The sequence below is a fragment of the Hyperolius riggenbachi genome, chromosome 3, assembly GCF_040937935.1.
Source record: "Hyperolius riggenbachi isolate aHypRig1 chromosome 3, aHypRig1.pri, whole genome shotgun sequence".
Lineage (NCBI taxonomy): Eukaryota > Metazoa > Chordata > Amphibia > Anura > Hyperoliidae > Hyperolius > Hyperolius riggenbachi.
The window spans coordinates 109,515,286-109,538,281 of NC_090648.1; the positions used below are offsets into that span (position 1 = coordinate 109,515,286).

Consider the following 22,996-nt stretch of genomic DNA (forward strand, 5'->3'; position numbering starts at 1 on the left):
GGCTGAGACACCAAAGTGCGCCCCTCCATCCCTCCCACCCCAGCTGTGACACACCGATTGCTATTAGACTAAGAGGGCTACAGGGCCCACAACCTCCCTAACACCTTAATATCTAGTTCTCTGGCTTGCAGTCACTGCTATGTATCCCCTTTTCTTATTTCTTTGTGCTTCATACACAATTAGGAATGACAGCTGAATGAATTGTGCGCCACCTCCTACACTGCGCCCTGAGGCTGGAGCCTCTCCAGCCTATGCCTCGGCCCGGCTTATGGGGCTTTTACATTGCTGTGTGTTAACTGGGTAACGTGTGCACTTACTTACAGTGGCAGTGAGGACTACTTCCATTGTATAGTCACACTACAACGATACCACGTGGTGTGACTTTTTGGGCTCGGTTGTGTAGTGATAAGATCACTAACGCAAACCACATAGTGTGAAAGGGACCTAAGTAGATTTCCCACATGTGGGGAAAAAAAACCCTTGCTGCATGTATGACTTTTCCATTGCTGATAGTCAGCTGACTGTAGGCTAACACGCACCTAAAAAGGAAGAATCGCTCAATCAGTATCCTTACTCAATCTTTTATCCCACTGGGTTTCAGCAACATCAGCAATTTCCCCGAGAGCGCAGGAGAAATACCGACTAACAGCTTGTGCAATTAGCTAGCTAATTGGGGGTTGATTCACTTTGTAGGACGAAATCCCCGCACTTTGGCCAAACAGGCTGCCTGTCAAATGACAGACAGCCTATTGGGCCAATCAAATTGCATGGATCTTGTCCTACAAAGTCACTGGACCTGACAAGTTCCAGGGTGGGACAATTGGAGCAGCTGTTAGTTTTGAGGGGAGTGTGAGTAAGTTAGCAGTGCATGCTACAGCAGTAGCATGCCTACTTTGAAAATGTTACTTGCGCTGCCACACTAAGCTATGCGGTTTTAGTGTAGCTCAGTGAATAAACCCCTACTGATTTGTCTGTGAGCCAGATGTAGCCATCAAAAGAGCCACATCTGGCTCCCGAGCCATAGGTTCCCTACCCCTGCTCTAGAAGTTTGTAGTCATGCTGCCGTCTGTGAACGAGCGCGCGCGCATTGCACTGGACGCCTTTACAGTAGCACAGAGTTGATTGGGTTTAACAGAAACCGCTGAGATTGATCTCAGTGCTACAGTGCAGGAGTGAGGCGTCCTAGGCATTGAGACCATGCGCACTCTTCAACAAGAAATATTTATGGAACCCACTACTGTCTGTATTGTGCTCTGTACAGTGCTACAGAAGATAGTACTCCATATAAAAAAAAAAATCATAACCACGTTTGGCTATTCAGAGGTCACACAAAAATCCAATTTTAATACTTCCATGTACTATGGGATCTTACCTAAACCCTTTTAACCAGCTGAGCGGTCTGGACGAGCTCAGCTCGTCCAACACCGCCAGCGGCTGCCGCTCAGGCCCTGCTGGGCCGATTTGAATGAAATAAAAAGCAGCACACGCAGCCGGCACTTTGCCAGCCGCGTGTGCTGCCTGATCGCCGCCGCTCTGCGGCGATTCGCCGCGAGCAGCGGCGAAAGAGGGTCCCCCCAGCCGCCTGAGCCCAGCGTAGCCGGAACAAAAAGTTCCGGCCAGCGCTAAGGGCTGGATCGGAGGCGGCTGACGTCAGGACGTCGGCTGACGTCGATGACGTCACTCCGCTCGTCGCTATGGCGACGATATAAGCAAAACAAGGAAGGCCGCTCATTGCGGCCTTCCTTGTTTATTCTGGGCGCCGGAGGCGATCGGAAGATCGCCTCCGGAGCGCCCTCTAGTGGGCTTTCATGCAGCCAACTTTCAGTTGGCTGCATGAAATAGTTTTTTTTTTATTTAAAAAAAACCCTCCCGCAGCCACCCTGGCGATTTAATCAGAACGCCAGGGTGGTTAATAGCATTCAATATCTGTTGGCCCTCAAACTACATGAGGGTGGTTAAATTGGCCAGTAATTAGCAAATCGTGTGTGTGTGTGTGTGTGTACCCTTAGGCAGTGAACGGTGAGATAATTTTTTGCAACCTCAGGCAGTTTGTATTTGTCAATGAAGTCACCAATTTTCTTCTTACTCTGTCAGGTTCACCGTGGGATTAAAGGAATAGTCACTGATCGCCATGGGGAACCTATACCCAACGCTACCATCTCAATTGCAGAAATTAACCATGACGTCACAACAGGTAAAGGGAAGAGCCTTTGCAGCAGTAACAACAAAGCAAGTCTGTGCAGAAACAAAGGCCTCATTTCCACGGGCAGTTGATAGGCAATGAAAATCCTCTTAAACTCACAACTGCTTGCTGCTGCCTAGTAACTGCTCACTGCCACTTGCTGAGCACACAGTTGAACTGCCTTTGGAAATGAGCCCTCGTTCAAACTCTATTTCTAAGGGCTCATTTCACGAGCAGTTGATCTGTGTGCTCAGCAGGCAGTTACCAGGCAGCAGCAAGCAGTTGTGAGTTTGAGGGCTCATTCACACTGGAAAGTCGCAAAATGGTAGTGCTTAGCAGGCGATTAGCGTGGCAAAATCACTGTACACTCATGACTCCTAAAGATTGTAATCAGTGTTTCTATAAGCACTGAACTGCGATCGCTCCTGAATCGTGAGAAAATACTGCAGGCAACACATTATGCAATTGCCGTTAATCGCAAAAATGCCCGTAACTGGCTGCATTTGCGGCAGTGAGATCACTGCCATAGGGTTAATATTGCACAAGCGCTTCGACTGTTAGTAGGAGTAACCCGCTAATCGCTCTAATGTGAATTGGCCTGAGTCTTTTCACTGCCTTTCAACTGCTTGTGGAAATTGGGCCTAAGGAATAGGACATTAGGTGGAAGTTGGGGCCCTTTTCCATGAGCAGTTGAAAGGCAGTGAAAAGACTGTTGAACTCTCACAACTGCTTGCTGCTGCTTGGTTGCTGCCGTCTGATAACTGCTCACTGAGCAAGCAGATCGGCTGCCTGTGGAAAAGCACCCTAAAGATGGTTAAATACTGATAATTGGGTTCCTGCGCATTTTTTGTAAATTTATTCAGCTTGGAACTGGACCAATAATAAAAAAAAAGCTCCTGCAGTTGATTTGTCCAATTCCAATCTGCATATAAACCAGCTGGGAATTATCAGCATGTCACTGACCATCTCCAGCCACAAGGTATGAACTGGTGATAGAGTAATGACTAGCTGAATAAGAGTGGCAGAAATGTTTTTATGATGGATTTACATACTTAAACTGACTTCGACTTGTCTCCCATTTCCAACAGCGGCTGGAGGGGACTACTGGCGTATCCTGAACCCCGGAGAGTATCGTGTAACGGTGCGGGCTGAAGGTTACACTCAGAGCACAAAGACATGCACTGTTGGTTATGAAATGGGGGCCACCCACTGCAACTTTGTTTTGGCTCACTCCAACTGGAAGAGGATCAAAGAGATTATTGCCATGAAAGGGAAAGGACCGCTCCGCCTGGCACCACCTGATGGCCGCAAGCTCACTCCTGCAGCCAGGCTTCGTCTGCAGCGGCGTCGTATGTGGCTAAACCGGCAGCGCAACCGTACTACCACACTTCCACCCACTACTACCACTTCTTTTGTGCCAACCACCACATTACCTCCAACTGAAACACCTACTACAATGCCTCCCCGCAGGCTGGAGCCACCCACACCCTCCGAATCTCTCTGGGACACTGAAACAGAGACCTACACAGAAATAGTCACAGAGCTGGAGACAGAGACCTGGGAAGAGGATGCCACAACTCCCATCGCCCCATTCACCACAGCAGAGACTTATACCGTAAACTTTGGGGACTTCTGAGAGGTGCAACTGAATGAAGACAATTGACTGATGCAGTAATAGCATAAAAGGGTTTCAATATCAACCCTATTGAGGTCACTACTTATGACAAATCTACACCAATGGAGGTGGTTGTTCAAAGCAACCAATCAGAATCCAACTGTCATTTTTTTCTGTGCAGGTTAAAAACGAAACCTGGGCTCTGATTGGTTGTTATGGATGATAATTTTATTCTGTATAGAATGGTTGATCTGTAAACCAAGATGGAGGGTCCACAGTAATTCCAGATTGCGGCAATGTGATTAGATGCAGAGTCTTGCCGTTTCCACATTAATATTTGTGTAAGCTTTTGCATTGCCAGAGATTCCATTCCCTCTGGCGCAGAAGGTAACTATGTCATAGGAAAAATCTATATGCCTGCTAGCTATGCAGCTATAACAACCAGCAGGTCTTACTGGCAAATGGCCAGAGTACAATGCTGTCCAAGTATGTAAAATATCATCAATTACCAATAAAAAGAAAAAATACACTTCTATAAGTCTCGCTGGCATCTCTGTGAAATCGTGTCTATTCCTTCCATGCCAGCAGCTGGAAGGAAGGGATGTGCAGGACAAAAACTTGGAAACAAAAAATAAAATCACACGCAACACAAACTTAGAAAGTCATATTTTATGGTCTCATTTAGTTATAAAAATACAAAATAAACAAAAGTGAAAGGGGCTCGAAAGGTTTTCAAGTCTAAGTGATGCTAATTGTAGAAGATTGCCAATGGGCAGCAACCCTTATTTTGGTGTCTGGGAAGGCTTTGTTACACAACAGGGTCTCTCTTTCAAATCGGACTTTTGGGCTATAAACATGAATCTTCCATTTAGAGTTACACAGGAACCACTTCACATGACTGCTGCTATGCTTCATGCTGTGCAATCACCTAATATACCAGCCATGATCAATCCTTCACCTTTGTCCTTTCATTACAGGAAGATGGTTACTGTTTGACCTCACCAAAGAAAACCCTGGCTGCATTGCAGTAATGATATACTTTGGTCATAATTAGAGATGGTCAATGAGATACAATTAATTGAGTTGATGTAGGATAATTAAAATTCTGTTTGCAGATTTATGCAGCTTGACAATGGACCAATCAAACTGCACCGTAGCAGCAAATGATTAATCCATTTTAAACCAGCATACATTTGCATGCAACATTTGTATAATTTTGCATATTATGGACCATCCCTAATCAAAATTCTTTTGTATTCAGTCTCCTGGAACAAGTATGGAGGAGAGGAATGGCAAAACAGCTTATCCGCACACTCATTACAGGTGAGAGGATTTACAAGGGGTAGTAGTCAGAGAATCATCACTGTAGCTGGGAAAGTCACATTTTTTAAAAGGAGATCAGCAATATGGCCGGCTCTGTATTTCAGAATAGCTTTACTTCAGGCAAAATGGTGATAGGCGTCTACTGATTATAATAGTTAAGCACCTGACACACAGATGAGTGGGCTGCATCCAGTCTTGTTGATGCTTTAGCATCATAGGACACAGATCTGTATAAAGGGCCAATACTATCCCTACTGTAGCTGAATGCAGAAAGAGCTTCACAAACGCATGATTAGGCCCCTTTAATAAAGATCCATTTAGAATTTAAGCACAGATCTAAGATTTTTTTTTTCTTTTTTCACACTGACTTTTTCCTTCTTTCAATCCATGAAGATAAATTTCAAAATTGTTAAAATGCCCTAACACACAAGCTTAATTTAGCTGTAATCTGCAATGGTCACAAGACTGCACCTGTGGCTTTGTGTCCTGCCTTGGAAGATGTTTGATATTTTCTGGTAGGGAAGGTGTGGCAAACCTCTTCCAATCAGGACAAGGGGGGAAAGGAGATCTAACCCACAATCTCACTCCTAATGCTAGGTACACACAATGCAATTTCCTGTAGGATCCGGTAATCAGACAGACGTTGCATCGTGTGTACCTAGCATTAGTCCCTCAAAGACATGCAGGGCTCCCTTTTAGATGTCCAAAAGAGGCTGCAAGTTAGCCCCACCCTCTATCCCTGATTGAAGGGGTGATGGACAGCAGCTCAGCCTACCCTACCAGGAAGCACTACTGGGCAGTGGCTCCACCATGCCTCTCCTACCAGGAGAAGGCAGCATATTTTTTATATATAATCACATACTTTCAATCTTATCTTTGTTGGGGAGGAAGCAGCCAGGATCATTAGGTATCAGAAATAGTGGGTATTGGAAGGACATAGATGGGAAGACCTGGCAATCTATTGAAAATCTGCATAGAGTTAGATCTCTCTGAGATAATTATGTGATCAGGGAGGGGCCTATCTATCTGTTGGCCACATCACCAGTGTATGATCTCTCACGTGACAGTCCTAAATGTGAGATGTTCTAACTAAAGGCAGTAGAAGGTGGTTGGATAGGTTAGCACAATCTATATTGCTGCCTGGTGTATTTGTAGGAAGATATAGCTTCTTAATTAAGAGCTGAAAACAAAATGTTTTAATAGCTGATCTGTAACTGAGGAACAGTGGTTACATTAGACATTGTAATGTAGTCACATGCTTTGATCTCAACCACTAACAGTGCTTGGACAGCATCATCTAAAAATCCATAGATACAAGACCATCATCTGATTGGTTGTCTGTAACAAAAACTACACTTCTTGATTTCATCAGCTGACAGCTAGAAGTGCAGTGTGAAGCTGTGGTGCCTAAGAGAAAACTACAGCCAAGGATAAATGGTTATTCTGCTTAGATACCCACAAATTCTAACGGTTGTTCAGTGTATTAAGTCCGTTTAGCACCCAACATAAGCTCAAGGCCTGAACGTTCAGTAAACTCACTCCTAACAAAGTATTGTAGCCACAGTTCATTCCATTGGCTCATCCTCATCAGTGCTGAATCCAGAGAAGCTGATTGGTTGACAGTGGAGAGTGCGAAGGTTGACCATGCAGGCAGTATGTGTACTGCTGAAGTCTGGCACAGTCAGAAGTAAAACGCGTTGGCCCTCGGGACCTGCATGAAATACAGGCTTGGTTAATGTTCTGCACAGCACTGGAAGGCCAAAACACATTCAATACTGTCTAACAGAGAAGCAGCATAAACTGTTCTATGGCTACCAGATCCGGCATGAATGCTGAAAGCAACTTATGAAGTAACATCAGCACTACACATAAATTATCACAACAGAATATGCAAAAGATTATCATATACATCAATAACCAAGTAAAATGGATAGGACACCAACCGCTGCACCCCGAGCAGCTGCAGAGGACATATCACTGGCCAGAATCACTTGGGAAGCATTAGATGGGAGAAGCTGTACAGGTGGCCATACATCTAGCGATTTTGCAGCTCAATTGACCATCTGATTTGTTAATTGTATTGAATCGGATGAAAATCGGTGCCACAATAATCATGCCGATCAATGATTTGACTGATATTGGGCCCGTAATTGGTTGACTGTATCGATTGAGAGAGCTGGAAAATTGCTGTCTCACGTGGTCAACCAGATACACGCCATTAACAGCATGCGATATCTCAGCAAACGCTGGCCGCTGTTTCTCCCCCCTCCCCCGTGCATTCTAAATCTTACCTGTCCAGATGCCGCAACTCCCAGCCTTCACTGCTGTCTCCACTGAGCCCCAACAGGCGCATGTGTAATGTCACGGTTTTGGCGCAACAACAGTAACGTAGTGTAACGAGGTAGATTCCTGAGCGATTTCATGCTGAAATCAATCAGGAATTGACCTGCGGTGTATGGGCAGCTAACTAATTCGATCAGAGATCTGTCTCTTGGTCTCTGCCCATACATCACTAGAAGTATGGGCATCTTAACCCCCTTGCCATTCCAATTATCTCGGCAGCACTTTTTTTAAATTCATGTAGCTTCATGTAGGGGGATCGCTGGCGGCATCCCCCTACCTACTTCGATCGCCGCCAGCAATCTTCGATCTTTGCAAGCAGGAAACCCTGTTCAGAACGGGATTTCCTGCAAGGCTTTGGCGGGATGACGTCATCAACGTCGGGACGCGAGAGGAAATCCCGATCCACCCCTCAGCACTGCCTGGCACTGATTGGTCCAGGCTGCGCAGGGGGGGGGGGGCTTGGCGCAGCGGGTAGCAGCAATCGCGTACTACACGCAGCTAGCATAGTGCTAGCTGCGTGTAGGGGAAAAAAATTGTGAAAATTGGCCCAGCAGGGCTAGAGCAATCCTCCTGCGCCAGTTACCCCGAGCTCGGCTTGGGATAACCGGCAAGGAGGTTAATAGTCCCATTCATGTATGAATCATAAATATGTAACACTGCAGGTGACCAAACATCTAACTGCTATACAATAATGAGGGGCTATGCTCACCCTGCTTAGGGACCATGATTTAAAATGGAATAGCGGGTGCCAAGGGGAGTGGTCAACCTTACATACAAACAGTCATTAACCCTCTGCACTCATGACACTCGCATTAAGCTGGAACACTAGTAGCATTAAAAACAACTAGGTTTCAAAATTATGTAATTGAAGAAAGGGGATGTTAGCTTCCAAAATGGATTGCATGCAATAGCATTGTGTACTAGACCCTTACACCAGCGATGAGATCTCCCCGTTAACGGTAACTGCTATGCCTGTCTGTATTTGTTGATGCCATCTGCACATCAGCAACCATCACAGTACAGAACTACAGAATAGTTAGAGTCAAGCAGTTTTTATTGTAAACCATCACAGTGTCAAACCAATATCATAAAAAACAGGGCTACAAATTAATTCTTTTAGTATTTATGGCTCATTCACACTGTGAGCTGCAGTGAGTTTTGACGCACTGCACATGGTGTGCATTAAAGAAAACCAGAGACGAAGCACCCTCATGTATTTTACCATATATATCAATGGGAACATGACAGTAAACACCTACCTTGCTCTTTGTTTCATTCTTCTCTGCTAAATCTGCCGGTTATCAGCCCTGATAAGAATCTCTGACTGAGCATTCAGTCTAGCTTTTCCCATAATGATCATAGCTGAGTCAGTCTTATGTGATGTCTTTTCAAGCCCAAGCCTGCCCCCTTAAGGCTCTGCTTTGCTGCTTCGTGGATAAATAGCAGGAATGCAAAGCCACAAGGGGGCAGACTTGGGCTTGAAAAGACATCACAGAAGACTGACTCAGCTATAATCATTCCAGGAAAAGCTAGACTGAATGCTCAGTCAGGGATTCTTATCAGGGCTGATAACAGGCAGATTTAGCAGAGAAGAATGAAGCAGAGAGCAGAGTAGGTGTTTACTGTCATGTTCCCATTGATACATATGGTAAAATACATGAGGGTGCTTAGTCTCTGGTTCTCTTTAAACATGGTAACATGAAAGTTCATACTTTCATTATTTCATTCACACTACAATAGTGAGTTGCTGTGCAGTGCATTTCAACTCGTCGGGAGTTAAGCTCATGGAAATGTGTGGAAAAACTCAAACCCTTTCACACCTATTCATACCCATTCATGAGTTTTTATCAGGGCTGTGGAGTCGGAGTCGTGGAGTCGGGCAATTTTGGGTGCCTGGAGTCGGAGTCGGGGAAAAATGCACCGACTCCGACTCCTAATGAATTTGTAACTGTAATTAAAATAGAAAATATGATAAAATGTTCTAGTTCTCAGATAGTCATTAAAAATAATGTATATATACAGTAATAGCTGTGCTTAGTCCACAAAAATGAAATAAACCAATCAAAATTAGTTACTTGTGCTGCTTCAATAAAGCAGTCCCCGTATTTTTATGGTCAGATATACATATCTGATTGTGACTGTATATATGATGTGTACACAGGAATCTCTTATATATATATTAAATAACATCTATGCTCTAAGACAGCCTTTCTCAACCTTTCTACCCTGGAGGATCCCTGCAAATAACTTTTGGATCTCGAGGAACCCCTGCAAACAATGTTTTGATCTCGAGGAACCCCTGCATTTATTTTGTAGGAGGCATGGTCTTTAAAAGTATGTGTAGCTGTTTATTTCACTACCTCCTATTACACTACCACTCATTATACTGTCTCCTGAGCCCCCAATTTAGTGCTTCTTGTTACAGTACCACCTATTATAGTGTGCTCTATATACTTCCACCACGATGGGGGAAAATGCCAAGGAACCCCTGCAGAGTGCTCAAGGAACCCTGGGGTTCCAGGGAACCCTGGTTGAGAAACCCTGCTCTAAGAATAAAGCCTGATGTGTAGCTGTGTCACTAATAGAGATGGTCAACGAGATGGAAATAATTCTGCATTGATGCTGATTTATGCAAATGTATGCACTCCCTTTGCTGATGAAATTATATAATTTGATATGTTGTTAAAATTTGGTTTGGTGACTACAAATTAAAGGGTAACTGAGATGAATGAAAAGTAAAGTTTTATACATACCTGGGGCTTCCTCCAGCCCCCTTCAGGCTAATCAGTCCCTCGCTGTCCTCCACCACCCGGATCTTCTGCTATGAGTCCTGGTAATACAGCCAGTCAGCGCTGTCCGGCCGCATGCCGCTCCCACAGCCAGGAACATTCTGCACCTGCGCAATAGTGCTGCACAGGTGTAGTATGCTCCTGGCGGCGGAGTGTGTGCATGCGCACTACGCCCGACTGGCTCAAGTACCTGGACTCATAGCAGAAGATCCAGGTGGTGGAGGACAACGAGGGACTGATTATCCTGAAGGCGGCTGGAGGAAGCCCCAGGTATGTATAAAACTTTAATTTCATGTCTCAGGTTTACTTTGTTACACAGTAGTACTATACTCTACATATGCACTCCCCACAGAGCTGCAGGGAATACACTGAGAAATCTGTGCACATCGAACACAGAGGTGTTGTCTATCACCCATAAACCTTGTTCAGATTGTGCATGAAGAATGTGTAATAGAGGAAGAATCTCCTCATTCCCCTGCAGAGTACCTGCACATCGCTCTTACATGTACCCACAGTTACATTGCCTAGGGCCTGATAGATGTTCTTTGTTTCAGTTTGTACCGTTTACAAGTACTCTTACCAAGGACTAGTTTTAGTCTAAAGGGAATAAATATAGTAGTCTACATATCCTTCTTACTTCAGTGGTCATGTAAAATTCCTAAGCGTTGGCAGTTAAGAGACGAATTTCATGTTACATACTTTTAATCAACAAAATTGTAATATGCAAATTAGAGGAGTCGGAGTCGAGGAGTCGGAGGAATCCTAAACTGAGGAGTCGGAGTCGGTGGATTTTTGGACCGACTCCACAGCCCTGGTTTTTATTTACGCATTTAAACTCACTGACTAGTGTAAATGAACCCTAAAGAAAATGCATAGGTAGGTGATACACAAATCTTTTTTTTTGGAATGTAGTGCTAGTAAAACTTTACCTTCATCTCATGGCAACAGTTTACTGGCAAATAGAACTGTCAAAAAGACAAATCACTATTATAAACTCCTAATAAGAATCTTAGGTGAAGATCTCTTGTTATTGAAAAACCAATATTCCTACACTTCTACATCCTGTGCCTATACTGTGGTGGAGGAAATAAAAAGTCAGGGATAAAAATAACTTGCTGCAGGTCATGAGGCTCAGTTACAGACCACATTAAATAACTTGCCTGAGCGAGATACCAGGATCATTATGTGACAATAAGGGGCACATGGAGGCTGCCATAGTTCTTTCCTCTCAAACAATACCAGTTGCCTGGCTATCCTGCTGATCCTCTGCCTCTAATACTTTTAGCCATAGACCCTGAACAAGCATGCAGCAGATCAGGTGTTTGACATGATTGTCAGATCTGACAAGATTAGCCGCATACTGCTCTCTGGTGTTATTTAGACACTACTGCAGCCAAATAGATCAGCAGGGCTGTCAGGCAACTGGTATTGCTTAAAAGGAAATAAATATGGCAGCCTCCATATTCTTCTCACGTCAGCTGTCCTTTAAAGAGAACCTGAACTGAAATATAAAAGTCAAAATAACCATGCACAGCTCATACTTACCCTCTGTGTAGTCTACTTCTCAACCTCTTTCTCCTCTCCTGCATCCCATTTGTCCACTGTGATCAATGAAATTCTCCATCCTCCATTATAAAAATGGCCATTACTCCCTAACAGCTTCCTGGTCAGCACACTGTTAAACTGTAATATTGCCCACTTGAGCCATAGGGAAACATGGACAACACCTTGCACATTCAGTTGTAACTGACAGCAGCTGATATATAACTGACAGCAACTGGTATATTTTAGTTCTGACAAAATCTTGTCAGAACTGGAAGGGATCACTGTAAGAAGAAAATTGTGAGCTTCTGAGAAGAACTGATGGTCAGGTTAGTATGTAATATCCATTTGCAGCTATGTCATGTGTTTATTTTAAATAATTTTACTCGCTTCAGGTTCCCTTTAAGCACCAAGGTACACTGTACTCCACTGACCTTCACATGCAATGGCTGTCCCCACTCTGATGGGTCACTGTTGATGCATTCGTAGGTTGACGTTGGTAAAAGGTTGGCTTATGAAATATTTATTAAAAAGGAACTGCCTCATGATAAGATTAAGAAAAGAAAGTGAATGGTTATTCACTGACTGGTAGGAAAGGGGAAAGCTATAAAATGGGGGAAAAGTATTTCAGTAAAGAAGGGACTGAATGCACAGCCAGGCTGAGTCCACTAACCCACATTCCCTATGAAATGGTGCATGCAGGGTTTGAGGACGCCCACACTTCCTGAGGATGGCCACTTTGTGGTTCCTGCACTGAAGACAATGTGCAGATAGCAGGTGCACGGGCGCAAACAGCCACAGAGGCACAAACGGGCTGATAAATGCCCTGGATGCACTGAGGCTTGGTGAAGAAATTAATGGGGTCAGGGCGAGGCCAGATGGTTCTGGCCTCACCTCCCTGACATTTCCCAACAGCTGAAAAACAAAGAACGATGCAACAGCTTTATCATGTGTGGCAAGTATCTGCACTACACAGAATGCAAATTACCTGTAAACTCTTTACTGCTGAACTTGGGAGCACTTCCACAGAAATAAACATGAGGGCAGCTCTGCAGGATGAAGGGATCCGATGTGTAGAAAGGGTAACAACCTGCAAAGGGGCGAAACAAAAGCATTTACATTATCAGACACCTAGCGCCAATTAAAAGTGATAGGTTCAAGTCAGCAATCCATGTAAAATTATCCTAATACACTGCGATCTACAGTATATTGCCCAGACACAAATTGGAAAAGTAAAGTTAAGCAAATGAAATGTGTAAAATGTAATGAGTTTGTGCCTGTGGAAAGGGCCTACTTGTGTTTACTACATGCTGCTATAGTATTATGGTGGGGTGCTGATAAGAGCGGTGAGGCCCTGCACATTTCAGGCTAATCATGTGACTTTGTATAACCAATGTTGTTCCCTCTAAATCAGGGGTGTCAAACACAAATACAGTGTTCTGAAATTGAACACTGGGAAACAAGTTGGGTGCCAACCTCGATGCCTAGTGGCTACTGCCTTCCCTAATACGGTTCCCCCTTCCCCCACCACGGTACAGTTCCCTGGTGTACAGTGGCTAACCTCATTCTAAGGCAACTGTTCCCTAGAGTCTAGTGTGCCCCACTCCCTCCCCTTTACAACCCTATCTGTATCTGTTACAGTTTCCTGTTGTCTAGTATCAGTCTCCTTCCCTTGTACAGTTTCCTGTTGTCTTGTTGCCCACTCCTTTCCTTGTAGTTTCCTGTTGTCTTGTTGCCCTATCCTTCCCTTGTACAGTTTCCTGTTGTCATGTTGCCCTATCCTTCCCTTGTACAGTTTCCTGTTGTCTTGTTGCCCACTCCTTTCCTTGTAGTTTCCTGTTGTCTTGTTGCCCTATCCTTCCCTTGTACAGTTTCCTGTTGTCATGTTGCCCTATCCTTCCCTTGTACAGTTTCCTGTTGTCTTGTTGCCCTATCCTTCCCTTGTACAGTTTCCTGTTGTCTTGTTGCCATATCCTTCCCTTGTACAGTTCACTGGTGTCTAGTGGTTCCCTCCTTTCTCCATATGGCTTCCCTGGTGGTCTAGTGCTTGCTCCCCTTCCCTCTCAGTAAAGCATCCCTGGTGGTTTAGTGCTCCCACCGCCCCCCTCCCTAGTATATGCAGAGTAGCAGTAGTTGTACTTCTTTCATCTCCTCGGGGCTCTAATGATGTTTATCTATTCTCTACAGTGGGCCCTCACTCTCTGCCCATCTCATTCTCCTCATGTTGTGTGTGCCCATTGTAAAGGATGAATAGACATTGTTGGTGTCCTGAGGAGGTGAGAGAAGACCAACTACCGCTGCACCACTACTCTGCATATACTGGGGGAGCACTGCATCGTGACACAAGTGGAGCACCAGGCTAGCTGCAATAGAAATTCACATTTACCCTCATGGGCCAATATAATTATTGTGCGAGTAATATTTGACCGGTAGGCAAGAGTTGGAACCCTCTGTGCTACATACAGGACTGAGGCAAAGATTTATCAAGAAAGGTGCAAACTGGAGTAAAAAAGTTGCCCAGAACAGCCAGAGTCCCTGCTTCATTCAACAACTGAACACTGATTAGTCGCTCTGGGCGACTGCTGCTCTCATTTCCTTACATCTTGCTCATACAAGCCTTACCCCCGAAAAAATAAATCAGTAATTCTAGTAATTCTGAGTGAACATGAAACCACAATTGTCATTTTCAAATCATAAAGAAATATTTCTGGTTTGCAGTGCAAGAAATAGATAGTACGTCCACAGGAAATCAGTGGTACTGGGAATCCCGGAATATGGTCTGTTAATTTGTGTGTACCTTACATTTACCAATAACGACTGTAATATAGTAGTAATCTGCGGGTCTCTTAAAGAGGAACTTCAGCCTAAACAAACATACTGTCATTAAGTTACATTAGTTATGTTAATTAAAATAGATAGGTAATATAATCTCTTACCCACCCTGTTTTTAAAGAACAGGCAAATGTTTGTGATTTCATAAGGGCAGCCATCTTTTTGCTTGAAAGGAGGTAACAGGTAGCTTGAGACACAGTTCCAACTGTCCTGTGTCCTGATCACCCCTCCCAGTTGCTAGGCAACGAGAACATCATCAGAAATCCTATCCGGCTTTGCACAGTATCAGGGGGAAAATGCCCAGGCAGTTTTCTTTGATGGGGTGGAGCTTAGCTAAAAATGAAGCTAAAACGAGGCTTTGGTAAGAAAATCAAAGTTCTGATGCTGTGAAACTTAACGAAACACCAAGCCTTTTCAGTGCTGCTGAGTAGATTTTTAGTCTGGAGGTTCCCTTGTACACGATTTGCTAGTTTATAAGGGAAAATCATCCATTACATAATATCTTGCCAACAAATTTCATCTCCCAGCCTTAAAGCAGACCTGAACTCTTGCACAGCACACAATGAAGTGTCTTCTAGTTGCTAAGAAATTCACTGCTGGGGGGCGGAGCTAGCCATGGCGGCGTGAAGACATGCCTGATCAGAGCTCCTCACTCGGATGCACTTAACCACGCTCATGCCCGCTCGAATACCAGCTTTCTCACCACCAAAGTATGTCCAGGGAATCCAGGAGGCGAAACACTTCTTCTAAAACCCAGTTGAAAGAGGATTCCTCCCAGCAATCAGTGACAAAATTCCTGACACGCTCCTCGTCAGACCAGACCAAGATGGCGGAGGCTTCACGCAGCACCAAAGGCAAGGATACGCCTAATGAAGCCACGACCCGCTCTCTTAACGAGATCTGGGATTACCTCCACAGCCTGCCCACTAAAAACGACCTCACGGAACTAGCAGACCGTATCACGGCTAGCACACGGGAAGAACTCCAAACACTACATGCTGCAGTTACCGATAACAGCGCCCGCATTTCAACAGTAGAAGTTGATCTAGCCGCGGTCAAGGCCGACCTTGCCTCTCTCCAGAAAGCGCATAAATCCCAAACCACGCTTAATGCGACATTGCGAGCCGGCATGGAAGACTTACAAAACCGAAGCCGCAGGAACAACATTCGCTTGAGAGGACTCCCAGAATCTGTGAGCATGGAACAACTATGTGAGAAGGTAACCGCCATTTTCAACGGCCTACTAAGAAATCCTGATGACGCCATTATTAAAATGGATCGCATTCATCGCGCCCTAAGAGCTAAACCCGCGGATAATGAACCACCAAGGGACGTGATCTGCAGGATCCACCATTTCTACTTAAAAGAGAACATTATGAAAGCGGCGAGACAAAGAGCAGAAATACTATACGAAGGTAACCAACTAGGCCTCTACCAAGACCTGGCCCCAAGCACCTTGGCCCAACGCAGAGCCCTGCAACCCCTGCTTAAGGAGCTCCAGGAAAATGGCGCAGTATACAAATGGGGATTCCCCTTTCAGATGAACATTACCTTGAAAGGCAAGTCATTTATCCTACGCACGCCAACGGATCTTCCCGACCTATTCAAATCACTGGGCATACCCGAAGTGGAAGTACCAGAATGGCAGCCTGAACAGCTTTTCATAGGCCTACCGCAGCGTAACAAACGACAGCGCCAATCCAAGTCCCAGCCGGGGGAACACCTCTGATCGCATCAACGCTGCTTCTTTATCAGATAAGTACTTTCTCCGAGTTGTTTTGCTAGGGTTTTGGGATCTATCATTGGGGCGGGGTGAGATGTCGGACTATGGTAAAACAGAAGATTTCCTAACTCACTCTTGGTTCCCACTGTCGAGGGCACGATATGGGTATATGCACGCGAGCCATAGATAGGCAATTTTTTCACTTGCAGCGGGAATGGAGGGGGCCAAAGGAGGATTGTTAGTCCGCAACACGACCATTACATAGTCGGCTGGTAAACATATTCCTGATCGGGGCCTGCCTACGACATGATACACTCAAGCGCGCGCTTCGGGCGAAGAAGACCCCCAACAACGGCTGCTTCAATCTAATATATCAAAATATTTAGTAGATATCTATCACATGGAGGGGGGATCATAGCTAGGTGGGGTGGGATAAGGGATAATGGAATATCGCAGATGTACCATACTCACGAACTTATTTTGCTCTGTGACGATGCCTTAAGATCAACTAAAGCTGTCACCAGTTTATGTGATGTACCTGTATATGATGTACCTTTATTTTCTGTATCTCATTTACTTATAAGCACGTTTGATAGGGATTGGTATTCAATCTGCCCCCATTTGCCCTCCCCCGCTGCTTAAGGGCTCCATATCTTTGGCTATACGCCAAAGATACTTCTTGCTCCCACTGAATTTGAATCTAACTGCTTCAACTTCCATGGCCACTGAGACGCAATGCGCCCCCCCTATATAGACGCCACAGTGTTAAACTCACTCTCTATATTAAAGGTGTAACATGGACGACAATACCTCACCCCTACTTTTACTGCACGCAGGTATGTCATAGATCGAATAAGCCTCCATACACCATATCGCGGATTTCCGTGATGCCCTTCCCCGTGCGCCTTAGAAACCTCCCTTGGTACCCCTATATAAGCAAAATATGGCTCCCCGCCCATAGATCTATCACAATTTAGTTGAAAATTGTTCTCAACATATTTACGTTAAAACATGTTGGGCCCGTAGAATACTAGAGCTATCCTCTGACCATTCCCCTTCACATGGTCTGGAGCGAGCAGGCAGCTCTTCATAGCCTGCATCAAAAGGTTTTAATATTTTGGTTAATGGTTTAATAAGGCACCTTGCTATTTGCTGTTAATTCCGAGTGAGGTCCGAACGATTCGGTCTCAGTCGACATGTTGGTTTCCCACCCACATAGGTCAGTCCTTGTGACTGGTATACACAAAGTGATAATATGCGATGTTACTACAGTTTTATGTATGTTTTTCATGTTTAACTTTACCCCTTCCCCCATGTCTCAAGAGGATGTTTGCTTCAGCCAAATAGCCACTAATCACCAATGGCCCACTTAAAGATAGTTTCAATCAATGCCAGAGGTTTAAACATTCCGGAAAAAAGGACAGCTCTGTTGCATGACATGCGTAAGCAACAAGCGGATGTTATCCTGATACAGGAAACCCATTTTAAAGGGGAAACCACCCCGAGACTCACAAACAAACATTTCCAATCACTCTTTACTAGTAACTCACCAGATACTAAATCGAAAGGAGTCGCTATCCTACTTAACAAAAATCTTTCAATTACAAACATCGAAACTAGAGGCGACGACCAGGGCAGATTCCTCCTACTAAAATGTTTCATTAATCACCAGAAATATACCATATGCTCACTGTATGCCCCAAATATAAACCAAGTACCCTTTATCTTGAAATTTTTAGATATCCTTGATCAGTTTCGTGAGGGAAGTATAATCATAGGGGGTGACTTAAATGTGGTCTTAAACCCCAAGATAGACACATCACATGGCAAATCCTCTATGTCATTCCATCAATTGAACAGGGTGCGAAAAGCCTTTCGCGACCGACAATTGGTGGACGTCTGGAGGCTACTGAACCCTTCTACAAAAGACTACACATTTTATTCTGCTCTACACTCGATATATACGAGAATAGATTATATACTGATTTCCCATAACCTCCTCTCGGAAGTAGGCAAAGCAGATATAGGTGTAATAACTTATTCAGACCATGCCCCCACTTCTATCGAATTGTTCTGCAGACACAAAAGGAGCTGTCCTTTCAACTGGAAACTAAATGCTTCCCTGTTGTCGAATCTGGAAACTAAAGAATCTATCTCCAGAGAATTGGAAGAATATTTTTCAAACAATACCACACCTGGGATGCCGGCTTCGACAATATGGGAAGCACATAAATGTGTTATTAGAGGCAGACTAATCCAGATAGGTGCTAGAACGAAAAAACAACAAGAAAAGGAGCTCAGTGATCTCACCTCTAAGATCTATGACTTGGAACGGTGTCATAAGCGGTCCCAAAAGCCACAAGACCTCACTAAGCTTAAAGAAGCCAGAGAAGCTGTCCAGAGAATAATGCACCAGAAATCCTTAAAGGCCATCCATAGATGTCAGAATATATTTTATATGGGAGGAAACAAACCGGGTAAAATATTAGCTAGAGCCCTACGCTCCCAACAACAAAGGAACTATATTCCCCAAATTATTGATAATAATTCATGTAAACAGATACGGAATGAATCCATTGCTAAAACCTTTGGGGAGTTCTATCATAAACTGTATAATCTGAGGGGAGAGTCTGGAACAGGTAGGGACTCTCAGGTGAAACATAAGATGAAACAATACCTAATTGAGGCCGATATCCCACTTTTGTCAGAAGAAATGAGAGGAGATTTGGAGGCTCCGATATCCGAAGATGAAATAGCGCAGGTGATTTCTCAGACCAAAACGGGGAAGGCTCCAGGGCCAGACGGCTTTTCCATAGAATATTACAAAACATTCAAAACCATCTTGGTCCCACAGTTGTGCAAAGTATTTAATAAGATAGCAGATTCTGATGCCCCTGAGACCTTCCCCCCTCAAGCACTAGAGTCACACATATCGGTAATTCTCAAACCTAAGAAAGACCCAACCTCATGTGCCAGCTATAGACCCATTTCATTGATAAATCTTGATCTTAAGATTTTTTCTAAAATCCTTGCCAACCGCTTAGCGGCCCATATGCAACACCTGATACACTGGGACCAGGTCGGGTTTATCCCGGAGAGAGAGGGAAGAGATAATACCATTAAGACAATTAACGCCATCCAGTCTGCTCGGTCAGATGATATTCCTATAATGCTTTTATCCACCGACGCCGAAAAGGCGTTTGACCGGGTGGACTGGACCTGGATGATGTCGGTTTTGGAACACATCAACCTAGGACCCAGAATGCTGAGCTGTGTGAAAGCTTTATACTCTAATCCCTCAGCAAGAATTAGAACGAATGGAACCCTTTCACCCCCTCTGCTGATATCTAATGGGACCCGACAGGGATGCCCATTCTCCCCCCTTATCTTTGCCTTGGCCCTGGAGCCTTTCCTATGCCATGTCCGCAAGAACCCTGATGTTGAGGGCCTTAGACAGCACGAACATCATATAAAAATAGCTGCCTACGCAGATGATCTTCTCTTCTATATCTCTAACCCTCTGATCTCCCTGCCGAACCTCTTACAATGCTTTAAGATCTTCGGTGAGCTCTCCCTATTTAAAATTAATCTTGATAAATGTGAAGCCCTCAACATCAATCTGCCTAGGGATCTTCGGGATCGTATCGCAGGAAATTTCCCCTTTAAATGTAGTGAACACTACATAACCTACCTAGGTACCAAAATTACACCCGATAATAAACACTTATTTCTCAAAAATTTCCCACCCCTCTTGGACACTCTCATTGCAGACCTTAAAAGGTGGGATAAACCACAATTCTCATGGTTTGGTAGGATAGCTATTGTAAAAATGAACTTAATGCCAAGGTTGTTGTACTTGTTCCAGGCTCTCCCAATACAGATCCCTAACTCCTTCCTCAGAAAGACTCAGATGACCTTTAACAGATACATCTGGAGGGGCAAACCCCCACGGATACAAAAACTGACCCTCTTTAGGCCAAAACAAGCAGGTGGCGTGGCTCTCCCAGATGTTCAAAGTTACTATAATGCTGCTGTGCTTACCAGAATGGTAGATTGGCACAGGCACGCAAACACTAAACAATGGGTTACCATTGAACAGTTTATGACACCGTTCCCGTTATCTAATTTGCCATGGTCCTCAAACACCCTGCAGATAGATTGGTCGAGATCAAACCTTGTCTGGAACACTCTTAGAGTATTCTCAAAGATACGAGCTCTTCAAACAATGTCCCCATGGCCCTCACCGCTGCTACCTATCTGGAACAATCCAGCTTTCCCTCCTGGTTGTGGCACGGGGTTTTTGAGGCATTGGAAAAAGAAAGGTCCCAATACACCTCAAGACCTGTTCCACATGAACAAATGGGCCTCCCTAACTGTACTAAAAAATAAACACCAGAACCCTGATCTAGACTGGTGGGGACTGCTGCAAATTCAGCACTTTCTTCAATCTCTCGCTGTATCTCCCTCTTCCTCACACAATCAAACAGAGTTTGAGAGGTTGTGTCTGGCCACAGGACCAATTAAAAAGACTCTCTCGCTGATATACGGTTTGCTCTCTAACCTGGGGGTAGATACACTCCCATTCTTCTCAGCCTGGGAATCAGACCTGGGAGTTAGCTTTTCTTCCGCCCAAAAAACTACAATGTGCATATTTGCCCACAAGACATCCTCGGCAACACGTATCCAAGAAACTAATTATAAGGTTCTGACACGTTGGCATTATACGCCCTTAAGGCTATCCAAGATGTTTGCAGACAGAGACCCCAGCTGCTGGAGATGCAACTCCGCAGAGGGCTCTATACTGCATATTTTATGGGAATGCCCTAGCATTAAGGCCCTGTGGAAACAGGTTGAAAAGATCCTAAACGAAATGTCGGGAAGAGACATACCGTTTACTCCCCAGTTCTATCTTCTGCATCTTAATAATTGGCGAATAAGGTCTTACAAGGGCTCTGTGGTACGACACATCTTAAACGCAGTCAAAACTCTACTGCTCAGGAACTGGGGATCCACACGTACACCATCTATTGCTGATATGGTTAAGGAACTTGACTCGATCTATGATCTGGAACAGAATGTCTTTAATGTACAAGGTAGATCTGAAAAATTCTCTTCTATGTGGAGGCTATGGCTGATATACAGATACTCCTCTGAACTTAAACAGATTCTGGATATGGAGGGTTGACAAGGTGCCCCTTTAACTGCTCCGATCCTCTACCATGAGCATTCCTGTTTGTACTCAGACCATCTGGCGTTGGTTGTAATCCGGAAAAACTTAAAAGGCTATTTTTACTTACCTTGCAAACACCCTTGAGACCCCCTCCAGTTATACGAGGGGGCTCAAGGACTTACTCTTTAGCCTCTCTCTTTTCCTTTATTTTTATTTCAGTTATTAATATCTAGACAAAATAGAGTCCAATCACTAGAAACATTTCTCTCCCCTGCCTCCATTTAGTCACTAAATAAATTTGGATTTAAAATGTTTCATATTCTGATTCATGACCCTATTGTAGCACTGCTCTTTATGTTCTAAATATGTATACATGGTCATATAACTTCTTCTGTACCATCAATGATTATGTCATACGGCTAATGTTTTTGTATGGTGAAATGTATTGCTGATGTTCTCTAAATAAAAGAATTTAAAAAAGAAATTCACTGCTGTGTGTTCATGTGCGTTTAGGTGGATCAGCTAGTGTAATTAGTTCTAATCAGCAGCTATGAGTCAGACTTGTGAGCTGTGTTCCAGGGCTCTCTGCTTATAAGTAAATGCTGAGGCTTAACCCTCCTGGCGGTTTGCAAAAAAATCGCCAGGGGGCAGCAAATCTTTTTTTTTAAATTTTTTTTTTTTTTTTTCATGTAGCGAGACAAAGTCTCGCTACATGATAGCCGCTGCTCAGCGGCATCCCCCCAGCCCCTCCGATCGCCGCCGGCGATCGGAGATCCGGAGATCCCGTTCAAAGAACGGGATCTCCTGGAGGGCTTCCCCCGTCGCCATGGCGACGGGCGGGATGACGTCACCGACGTCATCGACGTCGTGACGTCAGAGGGGACTCCGATCTGCCCCATAGCGCTGCCTGGCACTGATTGGCCAGGCAGCGCACGGGGTCTGGGGGGGGGGGGCGGCCGCGGCGAGAGGAATTGCGGCGGATCGGCGGGTAGCGGCGGCGATCGGGCACTGCACGCAGCTAGCAAAGTGCTAGCTGCGTGCAGCAAAAAAAAAATTATGCAAATCGGCCCAGCGGGGCCTGAGCGGTGCCTTCCGGCGGCATAGCCCGAACTCAGTTCGGGCTTACCGCCAGGAAGGTTAACCCTTTTTTATGCTTTATAAAAGGAAATTAAAAATAGGGATGGTCAATGAGGTACAAGTAATTTTGAGTTGATGCAGGATTATGCACATTTTGTGTGCAAATGTATGCAGCTTGAAAATGGACCAATCAAATTTTACCTTAGCAGGATATGATTGGTTCATGTTCAAAGTATATAGATATCCTGGACGACCCTTCATGTGTTTAGTAAACCTTTATTAGTACAAAATTACACTGATCACACAGCAGCTGGGTTCCCCTATTAAAATCTTAAAAACAGTAACAATCACAGAACTGGAGGGAGCGCTCCTTCCTAATAAATTCCACCTCTCACTATCA

At 44.5% G+C, this 22,996-nt stretch overlaps 2 protein-coding genes across 3 annotated transcripts in view; one reads left to right on the forward strand and one right to left on the reverse strand.

The window, feature by feature from the left end:
- Positions 1-4,335, forward strand: part of AEBP1 (AE binding protein 1) — a 95,684-nt gene extending 91,349 nt beyond the window's left edge. The window contains 2 exon segments of the mRNA XM_068274758.1: positions 2,095-2,194; positions 3,271-4,335. Of these exon segments, the coding sequence (XP_068130859.1) occupies positions 2,095-2,194; positions 3,271-3,818 (648 nt within the window). The 3' untranslated portion in view covers positions 3,819-4,335.
- POLD2 (DNA polymerase delta 2, accessory subunit) overlaps positions 1-22,996 on the reverse strand; it is a 115,905-nt gene that overhangs the window by 47,262 nt on the left and 45,647 nt on the right. Inside the window, exons 10-11 of one of the 2 annotated variants that reach the window (XM_068274754.1) lie at positions 12,783-12,884; positions 4,452-6,831 (exon numbers count right to left, since the gene is read on the reverse strand). In XM_068274754.1, coding sequence (XP_068130855.1) covers positions 6,686-6,831; positions 12,783-12,884 — 248 coding nt within the window. In that variant the 3' untranslated portion in view covers positions 4,452-6,685. Of the gene's footprint in view, positions 1-4,451; positions 6,832-12,782; positions 12,885-22,996 lie in introns of those variants that run through there. The other variant, XM_068274755.1, reaches the window with a different exon arrangement.